General features: G+C 41.0%; 2 protein-coding genes across 3 annotated transcripts; one reads left to right on the top strand and one right to left on the bottom strand.

Moving 5' to 3' along the window:
• Nucleotides 1-133: 133 nt before the first annotated feature.
• Nucleotides 134-6928, bottom strand: ccdc61 (coiled-coil domain containing 61). 2 transcript variants are annotated; one of them, XM_083927142.1, is made up of 13 exons: nt 6795-6928; nt 5140-5297; nt 4973-5055; nt 4110-4270; nt 3824-3976; nt 3534-3741; nt 3354-3436; nt 3014-3228; nt 1828-1906; nt 1547-1744; nt 1429-1462; nt 732-798; nt 134-620 (listed from the first exon to the last, which is right to left on the bottom strand). In XM_083927142.1, exons 2-13 carry the CDS (start codon nt 5285-5287, stop codon nt 526-528), a joined length of 1524 nt encoding a protein of 507 aa, XP_083783268.1. In that variant the 5' UTR covers nt 5288-5297; nt 6795-6928; the 3' UTR covers nt 134-525. The 2 variants fall into 2 exon arrangements, with proteins under 2 accessions (XP_083783268.1, XP_083783269.1); XM_083927143.1 differs by lacking the exon at nt 6795-6928 and adding an exon at nt 5379-5411.
• A 2574-nt stretch (nt 6929-9502) lies between these two features.
• Nucleotides 9503-12123, top strand: itpkca (inositol-trisphosphate 3-kinase Ca). The gene is made up of 6 exons (XM_083927151.1): nt 9503-9598; nt 10030-10243; nt 10614-10818; nt 10946-11047; nt 11132-11203; nt 11582-12123. Exons 1-6 carry the CDS (start codon nt 9550-9552, stop codon nt 11786-11788), a joined length of 849 nt encoding a protein of 282 aa, XP_083783277.1. The 5' UTR covers nt 9503-9549; the 3' UTR covers nt 11789-12123.
• The last annotated feature ends 1597 nt before the right edge of the window (nt 12124-13720 follow it).

The raw sequence follows: 13720 nt of genomic DNA, 5'->3' as shown, positions 1-13720 counted from the left end.
ATCCCAACATGCACTGGGCAGAAGAGACAACAGCCCATCACAGATTTATCAGACTATGGTTAAATGCGTGTAGAAAGGTAAGAATTAAGAAGACTCCACAACATCAAGTGTTGTGCTCTCAGATAACCCACCAAAAACTGAAAGAAAAAAAACAAACAAGTGAGTAAAGGATCAAAATAAATTATTTATGGACTGAGGTGCTGCCAAATTTTAAGTCCATGTAAATAGAAGTACTATAAAAGGATGACAGCACACTCAGACACAGTCATATTTTAAATTAATAAAAACTTGGTACATTAAAAAAATGAATTATTTCAGTCCACAAAAAGTCGTCTTTCACAGTGATGGCTGTCGTTTCCCGAAATCCTGGACCCTCCAGAAGGAGTTTTAGTCCCTTACCGAACATGTATGCACTGGTTAACCATCGCTCATGTTAAAGCTCCTCAGTCTGACCACAGTAACAAAGAAAGATGACCTGAGCTCCGAGCTGTGTCGTTGTCAGGTAAGTGTCTTTAGCGGTGGCTGTTAGTGTCCTGTGTCCAGGTCCCTCATGTACTCCTGAAGTGCCAGCAGCCTGGCATCGATCTCCGACAGCTCAGCCCCTGTATCTATGGAGCTCTCTGGGGTTGGAGTAAAATGATCATAAGATGTTGTGAGGTGGCTAGCTTTAAAAAAAAATAAAATCATTTTATATTAAAATAAAATGAGAATAAAAGACTTGAATAATTTACCTTTGTCTTTCATTCTGTGTGTTGGAGTACTACATGATGGCTTCCTGGTCAAAAGGCCCCCTCTAGACTAGAAACAGATAAATTGCACATTAAACGATAAGCCTGGTTATATTCTGCATTTGTTTATGGTCAACAAATCCCATGAAAAGTCCAAAACCCTCAATGAATGGATCTAACCAACAAGTACTGTCTGTGTTACCAAATATTTATATATATGTGGATTATTCCATTCTTCTCACGAGTGAGCCTCATCATTGTACTGGGGGAAATATTCCTTCATTACCATGAGGCACCCCTGTTTATTTTGAGTCAATACCGTTTATACCAGCCTGCAGCTAAACATTCTCGCTTGTGTCAAATGTGTTTAAATATATGGATAAAATAGTGTTCAGCTAATGCACCATTTGCTTATTTCTGAACACATTTTGCTAAAAACTATAGGGCCCAGGTGTTTAAGGAGATGATTGAGCCTCTAAAAGAAATAAATCAAATTTTACATCTTCAGAGAGAACAAACAGGGTTGAGACTGTGAGCCACAGAGGGAGTCAGGAAGTCAGAAAATACTGAGTGGGACTAACACATGATTGGTTTTGGTCTTTTTGTGGAATTTGTGTGGCGTAAGAAAATTTCAGAATAACCCATATCTTTAAATATATACATGTCAGAGCAGCAACAAACAAATAGCAAAGCTACTCACCACACTAGGTCCATTGTAAGTCTGTTTTCTTCCTCTGTAAACACAGAAAAACAGATGTTAAAATAACCAATGAAAGCAACAGAGACTTCACAAAACCCATCCGGAGTAACCCCATCACCTGAACATAGTTTTGGCCATTTCCTCCATATCCACTAACGAGCTCTCAGAGGAGTTCCTGCTCCCTCTGCGCTCCACAGATAAACTCCTGCCTCTGCTGCCGGACCGGGCCATCTGAGGATAGGCCTCTCTGGAACGAGAACGCCCCCTCTCAGGGCCAACGGGCGATGTCAGCATGTCCCTCCGTACCTTCCTCTGTCTGACACAGAAAACAGGGTTAATGCTGTTGTTCTGAGCAGATCCAGTATTTGTGCGGTCAAATTAAAAATAATAGAGACCAACTTTTTAAGATCTGCCTCTTTCAGTCTGCGCTGTCTGTCCTGGATGTAGGCAGTTGGGTCAAAGCGTTGTACCTGGGACCCTGTAAGATAGCAGGTGAGAATATTATAACACATCATCACTAATATTAGAAATAGGAGGCCAAACTAGTGTTGCATGGTAAACCGATACTAGAAAGGTACCGCTGTGCTCAGCCGTTAAAAACAACACTATTTCATGTTTTATTAGTATCGCTACTTTATGAACTTTGTGTGCAGCTCCTCTCTGCTTCATCACTGCCTGCAGCCAGAGTGGGCGTGGTTTCATGGTGACCTGTCACACACACAGAGTGAGACAGACATGGCTGACAGTGGCCCGAGTGCTCCTGCCGACCGTCCCAAGCTTGTTGATAAGCAGACAAATGAAGCGAAAACAGTGTCAAACCCACGGACACCACAAAGCCCGTCTGTAAACGATGCTTTAAATCCATACCGGCAAAGGGAGCCAATACAACCACTTGACTGACAAACTTGTTCAAAGAGTTCAGAGAGCTGCAGGTTAGCGATAACATAAATATCCTAATGTAACATTAACTCAAGCGAGTGTTTATTTTGTGACAAGTGAACTTTTTTCACCATCAGAGTTGCACGAGGCAGTAAGGGGTAAAGCTAACTGTTTAACTGAGGTGGTTCACAAATCTTTGTATGTAAACAGTTCACACTGGAGACACACTTTACCAGAACGTGCGCTGGTGTTCACAAGTATGCTGATCACAACACCAGTTATAAATGTTTTATTATCAGCACTGGTAATATAATCACAGCATGTACATTTTTGTAAATAATTTACAATGTATATTTGTTATTTATATTATTAGAGAATGGTCTGATTAGAGCACAGACCTCCACCAGGTTTGAGTCATTTGTGTTGTACTTTATAACATGCTAAGTAGCTATAAGGCTTAGCAGCTTTGACAAAAACATATATTTATTTTGACTTTTTAAGTGTTTTAATTAATAAAAAGAGATAAATCATTTTAAGTTCTTCATCTTATATTTTATTCCATTACTTTTGATGTTTTATTTTTCTGCCGTGGTATCGTTTCAGTATCGGTATCAAGATATTTTAGGCAGGTATCGTACCGAAGTCCTAATTTTGATATTGTGACAACTAGGCCAAACTACTGAAACATCATGAGCTGAGCCAGTACCAGTGGGAGAAGGTGACGGCCTGGGTATGCGAGCACGTGGTCCCGAGGAGTCTGCTCTTCTTCCCCTTTCCTCTGACCTTTGCCCTCTGTCCTCCATTCGCTCTCTGGATCCTGAGCGAGCCCTGACCGTCCCGTACCCCGACCTCCTCTCGCGGGAGAGAGAGCGATAGATTTCCCCATCAACTCGAGAGCGACTGGACACAGGAGTCACTCTGCTGCAGACACACAAAGCACCAAGTAGGTAAAGAATATTCAGTTTCAACATTTTGACTCCACATTGTAAGTGAATCAATGGAAGAGAGAGAAAGTAAAGATATAGTACACGCTTAGATTGTCTAACCCTCTCCGTAGTAACGCCAGTTCACTGGTGAGATTCTTGACACGAACACGGAGTGAGCACTCCGATGCTCTCAGCTCCTCATACTAGCCAGGACAGGGAATGAAAAAAAAAAATGTTAAAACCAGCTGAGTCACAGAGGCAACAACATAAATCTTTTTGACTTGTTGAGGAGGGATCCACCTGCTCCAATAGGTGTTGCTGTTCCTGGCATCTCTTGCTCGCTGAGCGCTGACTTTTGGCCCTCTCTTTGACGAGCTGCTCCTCCAGCGTCCTCACCACATCTCTGACCCTCCAGTCCTCTCGTCCAGACGTGGCACCACTTCCACTGATCTGCAGTCGGTCCAGAGCCGTAGCCATGGCATCCTTCTCATCCTTCACCAGCGCCAGCCTTGAAAACAGTAAGGAAAAATTTTAAAAAGTGCCACCTCCTTCATATTGGTCGCAGTGACGGAGATGAAATGCAATCCTACTCTGCTCGTAGCCGCTGTATTTCTTGTTCTGCAGATTTGTTGATTCCGTGAGAGGAGACGGTGCTGAGCTCAGCCCTAAGAGCTCTGACTTCCTTCTGCAGGGCAGCCGGGTCAGGCTTACCCACATAGGGCAGGGGTAACGGGTAGTGTATCCTACACATATAAAATAGTCAGCAAATCATGAGTTAATACCACAGACATAACAAACATACTGAGAAACTGAATCTGTGGCCAAAGGAGCACCTTTTTTCACCAAACAAAATTGTGTTTACTACGTAACACTAACCTGTCAAACTCCACAGTGTATATGAGGATTAGATATCTTTTGGCAGTGAGAGCAGATGACTGCTGGTGGCCGCGAGGACGACTAACCACTCCGGCTTTTCTGTTACGTAGCAGCTCCAGGTCAGCATAGGTCAAGAGGTCAAGTGTAACAGAGTCACTCATCTGCAGAAAAAGCTCATGTTAACTATGCAGCATTAGAACTGGAGTTGGACAATATGGGCAAAATCTTCAATCCCGATATAATAAGTCATTTCATATTTCAATCACTGTATACATCACAATATAACATGTTTTCTGGTAATTCAATAAATAAATAGTCTTTATGAAATAACCACATGCTATGGTAAAGCATATTTTTGTAGACTGTGTGCACTAAATACTTGACAAATTAAAAGTATCAAGCATTTTCTCATTTTATTAAGAACTTTAGTGCAAACTGGACAAACATGCGAGTTCAGAATGTAAAGAGTCGTCTAAATTGCGTAAAATGTCGTACCTGCCTGACCCTTACATTTACAGCACTAAAAATGTTTTTACCATTTCATTTACATTTCAATACACAAATAATAATAATAATAAATGTCATTAAATTTGATATTAAAGTGTATTTTGATACAACTGTACAAATTTGACTGTGTTTTGTGCTTTTTGGCCCCTGTTCCTTAACATTAGTAAAAAGGAGAGAGGGAATAGGACTGCTCGGGTTAACTGTGTATTTTTCGCTCAAGTGGAAACATTGAACTCGAATGAATAAGTCTCGCCTCAGCTCACACAGCCTCGAGCAAATCTGTGTCTGTTCACATCTTTCTATTGACTTTGCATGCATTTGTGCCACCTCTGCGTTTAGTGCACTTTCAAACATACCTTTCTAACAGCAGATTCCAACATGCTGCAGAATATGGGGAACTGCTTGAAGTTACCAGTTTTGCGGGTGAGGTCCTCAATGTCTGAAGAAAATAATTAAATAGTGTGAGTGAGTCTATTTGGGCCTGTGATGACATCTGAATCTATCATAAATGTACGCTACTTACATGCCGGATCAAAGTCCCCCCTCCACTGATCTGCTGTCATTGAGTCTGAGATTTCGACTATCAGCAAACCCTTGTCCAACTCTATCTTCACAGAAAACTCCACTCCACGAAATACAATATCCTCCATCACCTCAGAGCCCTCCTCCATCGCTCTGGGTCTGTGGAGAAATAAATGATTCTTATGAATTAGGAACAACTGTTGAAAAACACAGCTGGGAAATGTTAGGGGGAATCTTTACAAGCTTGTATGTCAGGTCATCTCTCCTCCCCATGACTCCCAAGAAACCTCAGCAGTGGCTGCAAGTGGTCGGACATGCAGGTTTGTTGATCTGGTCTCATCTTTTGTTTTGTTGCTAAGTAGGTGTAATTACCAGGCGTGACAGCAATGACGGCATTGTTTTCACCTTGTGAGTCTGTGTGTGTGTCACCCTAGCAAAATGGGGTCCTGGAGACACCTAGTCCAGCCGGAACTATCACAGAGGAGGGTTTGAGTGTCTGTCTGTGAACAGCTTGTCACAGCGATAGCGTCATTTGATAACCAGCAAGATACAGTCATAAAACTTTACAGGTGTGTGAAATTACTGAGGTTAACCAGGGGAATCTGGGGCAACTGTATTCTGTTACAATTAGATAGATCAGAAGTGAATTCATATGTGGGTTCATGGCCTGAGAGAAACAACCCCAAAGTAGATGAAAATAAACAAGGAAGTGTCATATGGAAGCCCTGTTTTCTACTCACAGGTTTGTTTTTGGAGTGTGTTTTATTCTTACTTTATAGATTAGTTTGTACTAGTGATAAGCGATAATATCGACAAGCTATTGGTATTGCCAATATCGGACATCAGATAACATGATGATATAATAAACCACAAATTCCAGTACAGAAGAGACTTGATGACCCCTGCAATTAAGTGTAGGGGGAAAAAAGTATATATTTATATACATGTATCAGTATCAGCCAAATGAGTTCATCTGCAAAAAAATCCTATATCCTGCATCCCTAATTTGTACAGATTGAATTCACCTTGAAATGATACGTTTTTTTGCTCAGTATCATAATAACATAGCAGTAAAAACATTAAATATTGGGGTATAACGTTTTTAATTTATTTATAGCGTTACTTTAAACGTATCGATAACATCATTCAATTAACCGTCTTCATCCAAACACACCGCGAGGGGCGGTAGCGAGCCCACAGAGTCTATTTCAAAAAGGTGTCATCATTTTTATTGGAAAAAAGTTCTGGTTGGTTTGTGATATCATTATGTCCAGGACTCTGCAGATGTCTTGAGCCATGTTTTACGAGGTGAGTTATTAATTATGTCTCTTTTGTTACGTAACAAATGCGGTTAGATCTCGCGCTTGACTTCACTTTCTCTCGTGCAGAGTGAACGCAACATGAAGTCTGTGTAAACCTCATCTCTGTGTAACTTACGGAAAACACTACAGACGCGCGGGTAGATGCCGCTTGTGTTGCTGGTCCACAACAATAACGTCAAGTTCGAGGGTCGGCTCTAATTAATTAATGATTGCGGGCATTTGAATGACAGTTAACGTTAACTGACCAACGTTAGCTGAGGTGAGCTAACCAGGCTAGCTGTCTGTGAACCACATAATGAACCTCAGTGTGCGAACAAACACACGTTAACGTTACCTTTGCTCGTAGGGATGCTCCGTAATGACGTAACTTAAGTTGTCAACACATAGCTACTCGTTAGAAAAACTGTGCGTTACCTAGGAGACGTACGTGAGACAGCTAACCGCTTCACTGTTGGTTCAGTACAGTCCAAAACCATCTGGGAGCCGCCGGCAGCACCGTGGAGCCAGGAGCGGTTCAACAACCGGGAACCGTTAAATTCTTCTTCTTCACTTCGCTCTGCCGTCGCTGCTTCTTCTTCTGCTTAAAGTTTACGGTAGACTCGAAGACCTCTCGGATGCGTCGCTGCCCTCCACAGGTAGTGAGCAGACACTACCTCCACACGACTGCTGCGACCAGTGGCGGATTAAGGTGCTCAGGGGCCCCTAGGCTACTGTTTGTTTGGGCCCCCCACATTATTAATCCTGCTTTATCAGAAAAAAACCCGCTAGAACAGAAGAAGAGTCAGCAACCTTGAAAAATCCTGTCAATTTAGCAATTTTCTTTCGTAATTTCTTGTTTCCGTTGTTCTTTCAGTTGTTGTGCTTTTCTTTTCTGTGCTCTGCTATCACATTTCCTTTCTGACATTTTGCCTCTGAACTGTGTATTAACTGTGAGTGACTTATCATTTGACAACAAAACTGACCTCATGAATGCGGCCGCATGATGGCAGCTGATTGGGTAAATGTGTCCCATATCTATCCAATCAGCAACTGCTTTTTTTATGTTTCTAAGGGGACCCAATAGGGGGACACGTTTTTCCCAGTGATGTAAATAATAATAAAAAAAAACAGTGTTGCCAGTCTGGGGCCCCTGCACTAGAGCTTGGATCCGCCCAGAAAATCAAGCTCGACACATTAACAGTAATTATTAGCTTGATCCCAATTTCAACCTGACAATTTTTTAAACAAATGGGCTGTCATATATGACGTTCTCAAATCAAATTCAGAGTTGTTTAATACAGAATGGAACTGATCACAAAAGGATCTGAATGAAGAAACATGAACCGCACTTAATGCACTGGACAAAGCCGACACATATGTTGTCACTGCCCGTGACGTGTCGGAAATGCTTCCACACCTCAGACTTTCCTCCAGACTTGATCAAAGTTAATGCGGGCGAGTGGAGGAGACACTGTGCTCTGCAACTTATGGCGTCTTTTTTCTTTTTTTTTTTTACTTTGTGCAACATTTGTTACTTAGGCTTACTCTGCTAAATATATATAGGCCTATATTATTTCTGTTTATGGCCTAGCTTTCTCCTGAGATAAGGTCAATAAAGCAATGATTAAAAAAAAAAAACAATAAAAAAAACACAAGCGCTCGATCAAAGGGAAATATGGAATCTAAACTCTACCCTGCACACCTGGGGCCCCTCGGCTGCAGCCGAGACCAGCCAGTGCATTAATCCGCCTCTGGCTGCGACAATAAAGATTTAATCCTAATGGGATATATTCATGCTTCAGAAATATATATATATATTTTAAAAGCTGTTATCAGTAAGGAGATTAGGTTAAATCCTGTTTGATCTGTTATTCTTTTTTTATTGTTTATTTTCTTTCATGTCACTGTTTTTTGTTTTCTAACATGAAACACATGCTACTATTTCTTTCCTTTTATAAAATGCTACTATGTTTTTATTGTGATATAACAATATCTATGATGCTTTATAATATTTGTTTTTGTTTATTTGTTTGTCTTATGTTGGACCACAGGAAGAATAGTCTTCCCTACAGTGCTCCTGAATAAACTCATAAACTAATACAATATGAGAATTAGTGGTGGTGGAAGATAGCAATTTAATAATATTAATGTAGATTTGACTGTGATCATAAAAAGCATCACTGAAAATATTGCTGCAGAAAAATGCTAATTTACTCTACAAATGCATAAAGATATACTATAAAGTTATCATCATGCAGAAAAATGGCATCTGTGTATATTTTTGGATCATTTCTAAGCAACATTTCAGTTGTAGTAGGTTAAGTGGAGCTTACGTCACCTGCTTTATATACTTTTTATAGTTTCATAACAGTACATCATATTTTATGAACTCATCAACTGTTGTGTATGTGATCAATCTGCAAAGTAACTTTAGTACCTCCAGTTGTCAAATAAATATAGTGGATACACTTTCCTCCAGAATTGTAGTGGAGTATGATTATTATTATAATTAGCATAAAGTGACATCTAAGTAAAGTGCAAATACCTTTAAAATGGTAGTGTAGTGGTACTTACTTACCACTACTGCCAATGAAAAGAGGCATTTTAGACATGAAATGTAAATCCCATATGTGTGTTTGTGTGTGTGTGTATATATATATACATGTGTATATATATATATATATATATATATATATATATTTATATCAAAACATTTCCTCAAATCAATCAGCAAACCAATGTATCACAATTGTATCAGCAACACATTTTTAACATAATATAAAAAACTGTGTGACGCCTTGGACTGCCTAAGTGTTTAGTAGCAGTTTTCAGTAGAAAACAAGTTCTTCCTGTAAATGTTTGATGAACCTGTTGCACAAGGTCAGATCCAACCCTGTCCTCTCTTCACTCGGTCTTGGTGAAGGGCGGTTTCCACGGAGACGTGACTGAAGTCTGCTGCTTGTTTGTAAAGACGCAGAAAAACACAGGCAGCAGAGGAATGTGTGTGTGCGTGTGTGCTAAAGAATGACTGACTCAGGTGTTTTGGTCTTCCCCTGCAGAACTCCGCATGGAAGAAACATAAAAGTTGTGGGACTTCATCTCTTCTCCCCATGACTCCCAAGAAACCTCAGCAGTGGCTGCAAGTGGTCGGACATGCAGGTTTGTTGATCTGGTCTCATCTTTTGTTTTGTTGCTAAGTAGGTGTAATTACCAGGCGTGACAGCAATGCCGGCATTGTTTTCACCTTGTGAGTCTGTGTGTGTGTCACCCTAGCAAAATGGGGTCCTGGAGACACCTACTCCAGCCGGAACTATCACAGAGGAGGGTTTGAGTGTCTGTCTGTGAACAGCTTTGTCACAGCGATAGCGTCATTTGATAACCAGCAAGATACAGTCATAAAACTTTACAGGTGTGTGAAATTAAAAGTCCAAATTCAAAGCTGGGTGTGGTCCATCCAGAGAAGGAGCCACTGCCCCACTGACCCTGGCCCGATTTGGTGGCTGCTGTGATCCCTCTAGTTTTGGTTGGAAAAAGAATATAAGTAGTAGAATAAATATGGGTTGTCTACTTTTCCTTGCTTGTCTTCACAGGGAGCTTTCATGTTGGGGATTATGGCACACTGCTGAAGAAGTTCTGTGAGGGGGAGCAACAATGCTACCTTAGACTGATGGAGGATGCTTTGAGGCCCTTTGTTCCAGCCTACCACGGTGTGGTGCAGCGGGACGAGCAGGATTACAACATGATGGATAACTTGCTGACCCATTTCAACACACCTGCTGTCATGGACTGCAAGATGGGGAGTCGGTAAGTGTGTTGTCACAGAGAGCAGATGAATGAGTTTTGTTTCAGTCCCACATTTGAAGGAGGAGGCGTATAGTGCAGCACTTATTCTCAAAAAGCCCAGTATTTGTATTTATTTATCCTGAAGATCAATATATTAAAGGCTGAAATGCAACACTATAAAACAACCTTACACGTTTAAGAAGCTTAATCTAGTTTCAATTGTCAGATAGAAAAAATGACGTTCATGGAAGTAATAGGGTGTTTCAAAATACTTAACAAATCAACTTATTTTGAGGCAATACGTTTTTCAACGTGTGTTTTTGACACAGTTATAATAGCCTTTAATACAGGGAATAAGCTCCAGTGACAATAACAGTGAGACACTTCACAGCACATACCTCGAGGGGGAGCTGCTGGTGGCCAGAGAACGGCCCCAGCCTCGTAACGATATGTATGAGAAAATGGTGGCTGTGGACCCAGAGGCGCCAACAGCTCAGGAACGAGCCCAGCAGGCGGTGCTGAAAACCAGGTACATGCAGTGGAGGGAGACGCTGAGCTCCACAACATCTCTGGGTTTCCGTATCGAAGGATTCAGGGTAAGTATTACAGAACACAGGCTGCTAGACTGACAATCTTTAAACTGTGTTTTTTTTACAGCAATAAATGTCTATTTTCATAGTTTAATAGCTGAAATTTATTTTGCATTTTACGTTTCCTGTGCAGAAGTCAAATGAAGAATGTCACACAAACTTCAAAAGGACCAAAAGCAGAGAACAAGTGACGGAAGCACTGGTCAACTTTGTTGACTCCAATAAACACATTGTGGTGAGTGTGACCTTCACTGACTTTCATTTACTCATACATTTGTTTTCCTCTCCTCTTTTGTAAATCTTGTAACTTTCCCTTCAGTGGGGCTATCTGAGACAGCTGAAACAACTGCGGCAGGTCTTGGAGGCATCAGACTTCTTCAGGACACATGAGGTGAGGTGTGGGACTAGGGCTGTCCTCAACTAAATATATTTTTAAGTCATACGTTGGTAGTTGATTTAATCGACAGATCTTTAAAATGGAGTGTCTGCACAAAGAATCAGGCGAAGTACCACTATAAATCTTGTGTTCACCAAAATTGTCTTAGAAATGAGTCATTCAGCATGAAATAAGCATAAAAAATGTCTAATTGTCTAAAGAAATCTTAGTGGACTAAGACCAAGACCACCATTACAGCCCTATGTGGGGTAGTTTTGTTGAAATGTTTAGTAAAGTAAAGAACTTTTGATCCAAAAAGAGTTATATTTGAAATCTATGGTGCTTATTTTTCTGTTGGCTGGTGTAGTGAGGCATAAGCTTTTATCCCTGCAGGTCGTGGGCAGTTCCTTACTGTTTCTACATGACTGGACAGGCAGAACAGGAGTCTGGATGATTGACTTTGGTAAGACAGCAGCGTTGCCGGCACACCTCACCTTGGACCACCGCACTCCCTGGGTGGAGGGAAATCGAGAAGATGGTTACCTGTGGGGCCTGGATAACCTCATCGATATACTGGCCGACATGCTCCCACTGACCTGAACGCTTCTCTAAACATTTGTGGGAAATTTGCCCTTAATCTTTCCTTCACCACTCATACGTAAGTGAGTGACTGCAGACGCACTGGCTTCTGAAAAGGGTTTGTCCTCAGAATTGTGGGAATTTACTCTGGTGAAAAATACAGTACGGGGGCGTAAAACAAGGAAGATGTGATTGATTACATAAGAAAATACTTTCCAGAACTGATTATCTTAAGTCGGCCCATAACATTGACCCCTGAATAGACCCTCACTCAGCTGTACTGCACTGCCACTAACACTGAAGCTCAGTAAGACGCAAACAGAGTCTCAGTTACCCCCTCAGCAGGAGACAACCGACCCGACAGTCTTGAGACGACCTGCTCATCATTTCAGGAAACACACGGCACAAGCAACTATTAAAGATATGACTTCCTCTCTGGCTTGAGATGGTCAGCAGTTCAAATGTCAAACTGTGTCATTAAATTGGTGCTAAAACTATGAGAGTGGAACTATTTCCTGCATTTCTTTAATTAGATTTTTTTGCCTCACTATTGTCATCATTAGTTTTCGCACATTATATCGTTAAATGATTTCACATATTTGCATTCATACATTCCACCATTAAGAAAACACTACACTCTGGGAATTCAGTGACTATAAATGCCAAGTTATTACTACTCGTAATGTTATTACAGTAGTTGAGACCAGTAGTTGGTGGAGTAATACAGGGTGTTTCTCCGGGTCCAATAAAATAAGACATTTGCATGTAGTGATTTATGTACGGAAGCCCTAAAGGGTCATACATACATTTATGTTATTTCCTCAGTTTTTCCGACATAACAAGAAAATTAATTTGAGAGATAATTAATGAAACGTGATAGTCCTGAGATTTCCATCACACGTGACATGTCATGCCCATAGACTGTATAATGACTAGGGTTAAATTAAAATGTAACGTTACCTACCGGATAAACTGCACAGCCGACTGCTTGGAGAGTGTTTTAGTACAACTTCACTTCACAAGAGAAACTGACAAACTGCGAACACCGAAGAACAAGGTAGGTTTCCACGGCTGCTATAGATTTGATTTACTGCTCTATCGTCTATTTGACTCAAACTGGGACCCAATTCGGAAAAATGACCACCGGTGGTTATTGTAAAAGGCATCAAACTAACGATAGGAACAATAAAAACCTTTGCAACCGGCTTATTGTAGCAACAGATCATACAACTGGATGTCTTCTGCAACCGCACATGTCACCCCCTGCTGGCCACTTGCTAGAATACAGGCTTACGGCACTTTCGCACTGGTCTCATTTTTTTCAGACCCCCTCACTCCGTCCATTCATTACACGGTCTGGTCATGCCTCGTAGCTGGTCAACTATGTAGTTTGTGATCAGGCTTACTTCTATTGTGCCTCTGATAAAGCTGAAGCCTTGCTGCCGTCTTCTTAGATCACGCACAGTGATGTGAACATTATCTGTAATAAAAAGGCATAAAGCTATTTCAGCCTGTGTCAGGCCTTGATTGAAGAGACATGTGATGTGGTGATCAATGTTCTCCTGATCCTCTGACATTGCTACACTGAATGATGTTTCCCGCAATGATCGAATGGGACTAGACTATCGTTTTGTTTTCTCGAGATCTCAAATTACTTGTAATCACGGGAAAACAGAGGAAATAAAATGTATGTATATATGACCCTTTAAGGCTTCCGTATTTATGCCGTTAATGGTTTAATTTTCACTTTATTATGAGGAGCTAAAAGAAAACATGGGGGAATGTTTTAGCCGTGCTAGCAGCGTGACTGTAGGGAATGCACTGAATTATCTCCAAAACTATTGGACAGATTGACCCTAAAGATGTTCATAGTCCCCTAAAGATTCTGCATGTTCCTGTAGCACCACTATGGGGTTGACCTTTTGGGTGAAAAGACTATCAACAACTATGAGA

This window comes from Echiichthys vipera (assembly GCF_963691815.1).
Source record: "Echiichthys vipera genome assembly, chromosome: 14".
Lineage (NCBI taxonomy): Eukaryota > Metazoa > Chordata > Actinopteri > Perciformes > Trachinidae > Echiichthys > Echiichthys vipera.
This window is presented reverse-complemented; position numbering and strand designations above follow the sequence as displayed.

What these genes read in the sequence shown, in the direction of transcription:
- ccdc61 (XM_083927142.1), bottom strand. Translation starts at nt 5,287, where the DNA reads ATGGAGGAGGGCTCTGAGGTGATGGAGGATATTGTATTTCGTGGAGTG. An exon ending in CTGGCGTTACTACGGAGAGG is followed by an intron (nt 3,229 to 3,353) that starts GTTAGACAATCT and finishes GTGTGTCTGCAG; the next exon opens with CAGAGTGACTCCTGTGTCCA. An exon ending in AAAGAGGCAGATCTTAAAAA is followed by an intron (nt 1,745 to 1,827) that starts GTTGGTCTCTAT and finishes TTTCTGTGTCAG; the next exon opens with ACAGAGGAAGGTACGGAGGG.
- itpkca (XM_083927151.1), top strand. Translation starts at nt 9,550, where the DNA reads ATGACTCCCAAGAAACCTCAGCAGTGGCTGCAAGTGGTCGGACATGCA. An exon ending in GCAAGTGGTCGGACATGCAG is followed by an intron (nt 9,599 to 10,029) that starts GTTTGTTGATCT and finishes TTGTCTTCACAG; the next exon opens with GGAGCTTTCATGTTGGGGAT. An exon ending in ACTTCTTCAGGACACATGAG is followed by an intron (nt 11,204 to 11,581) that starts GTGAGGTGTGGG and finishes TTATCCCTGCAG; the next exon opens with GTCGTGGGCAGTTCCTTACT.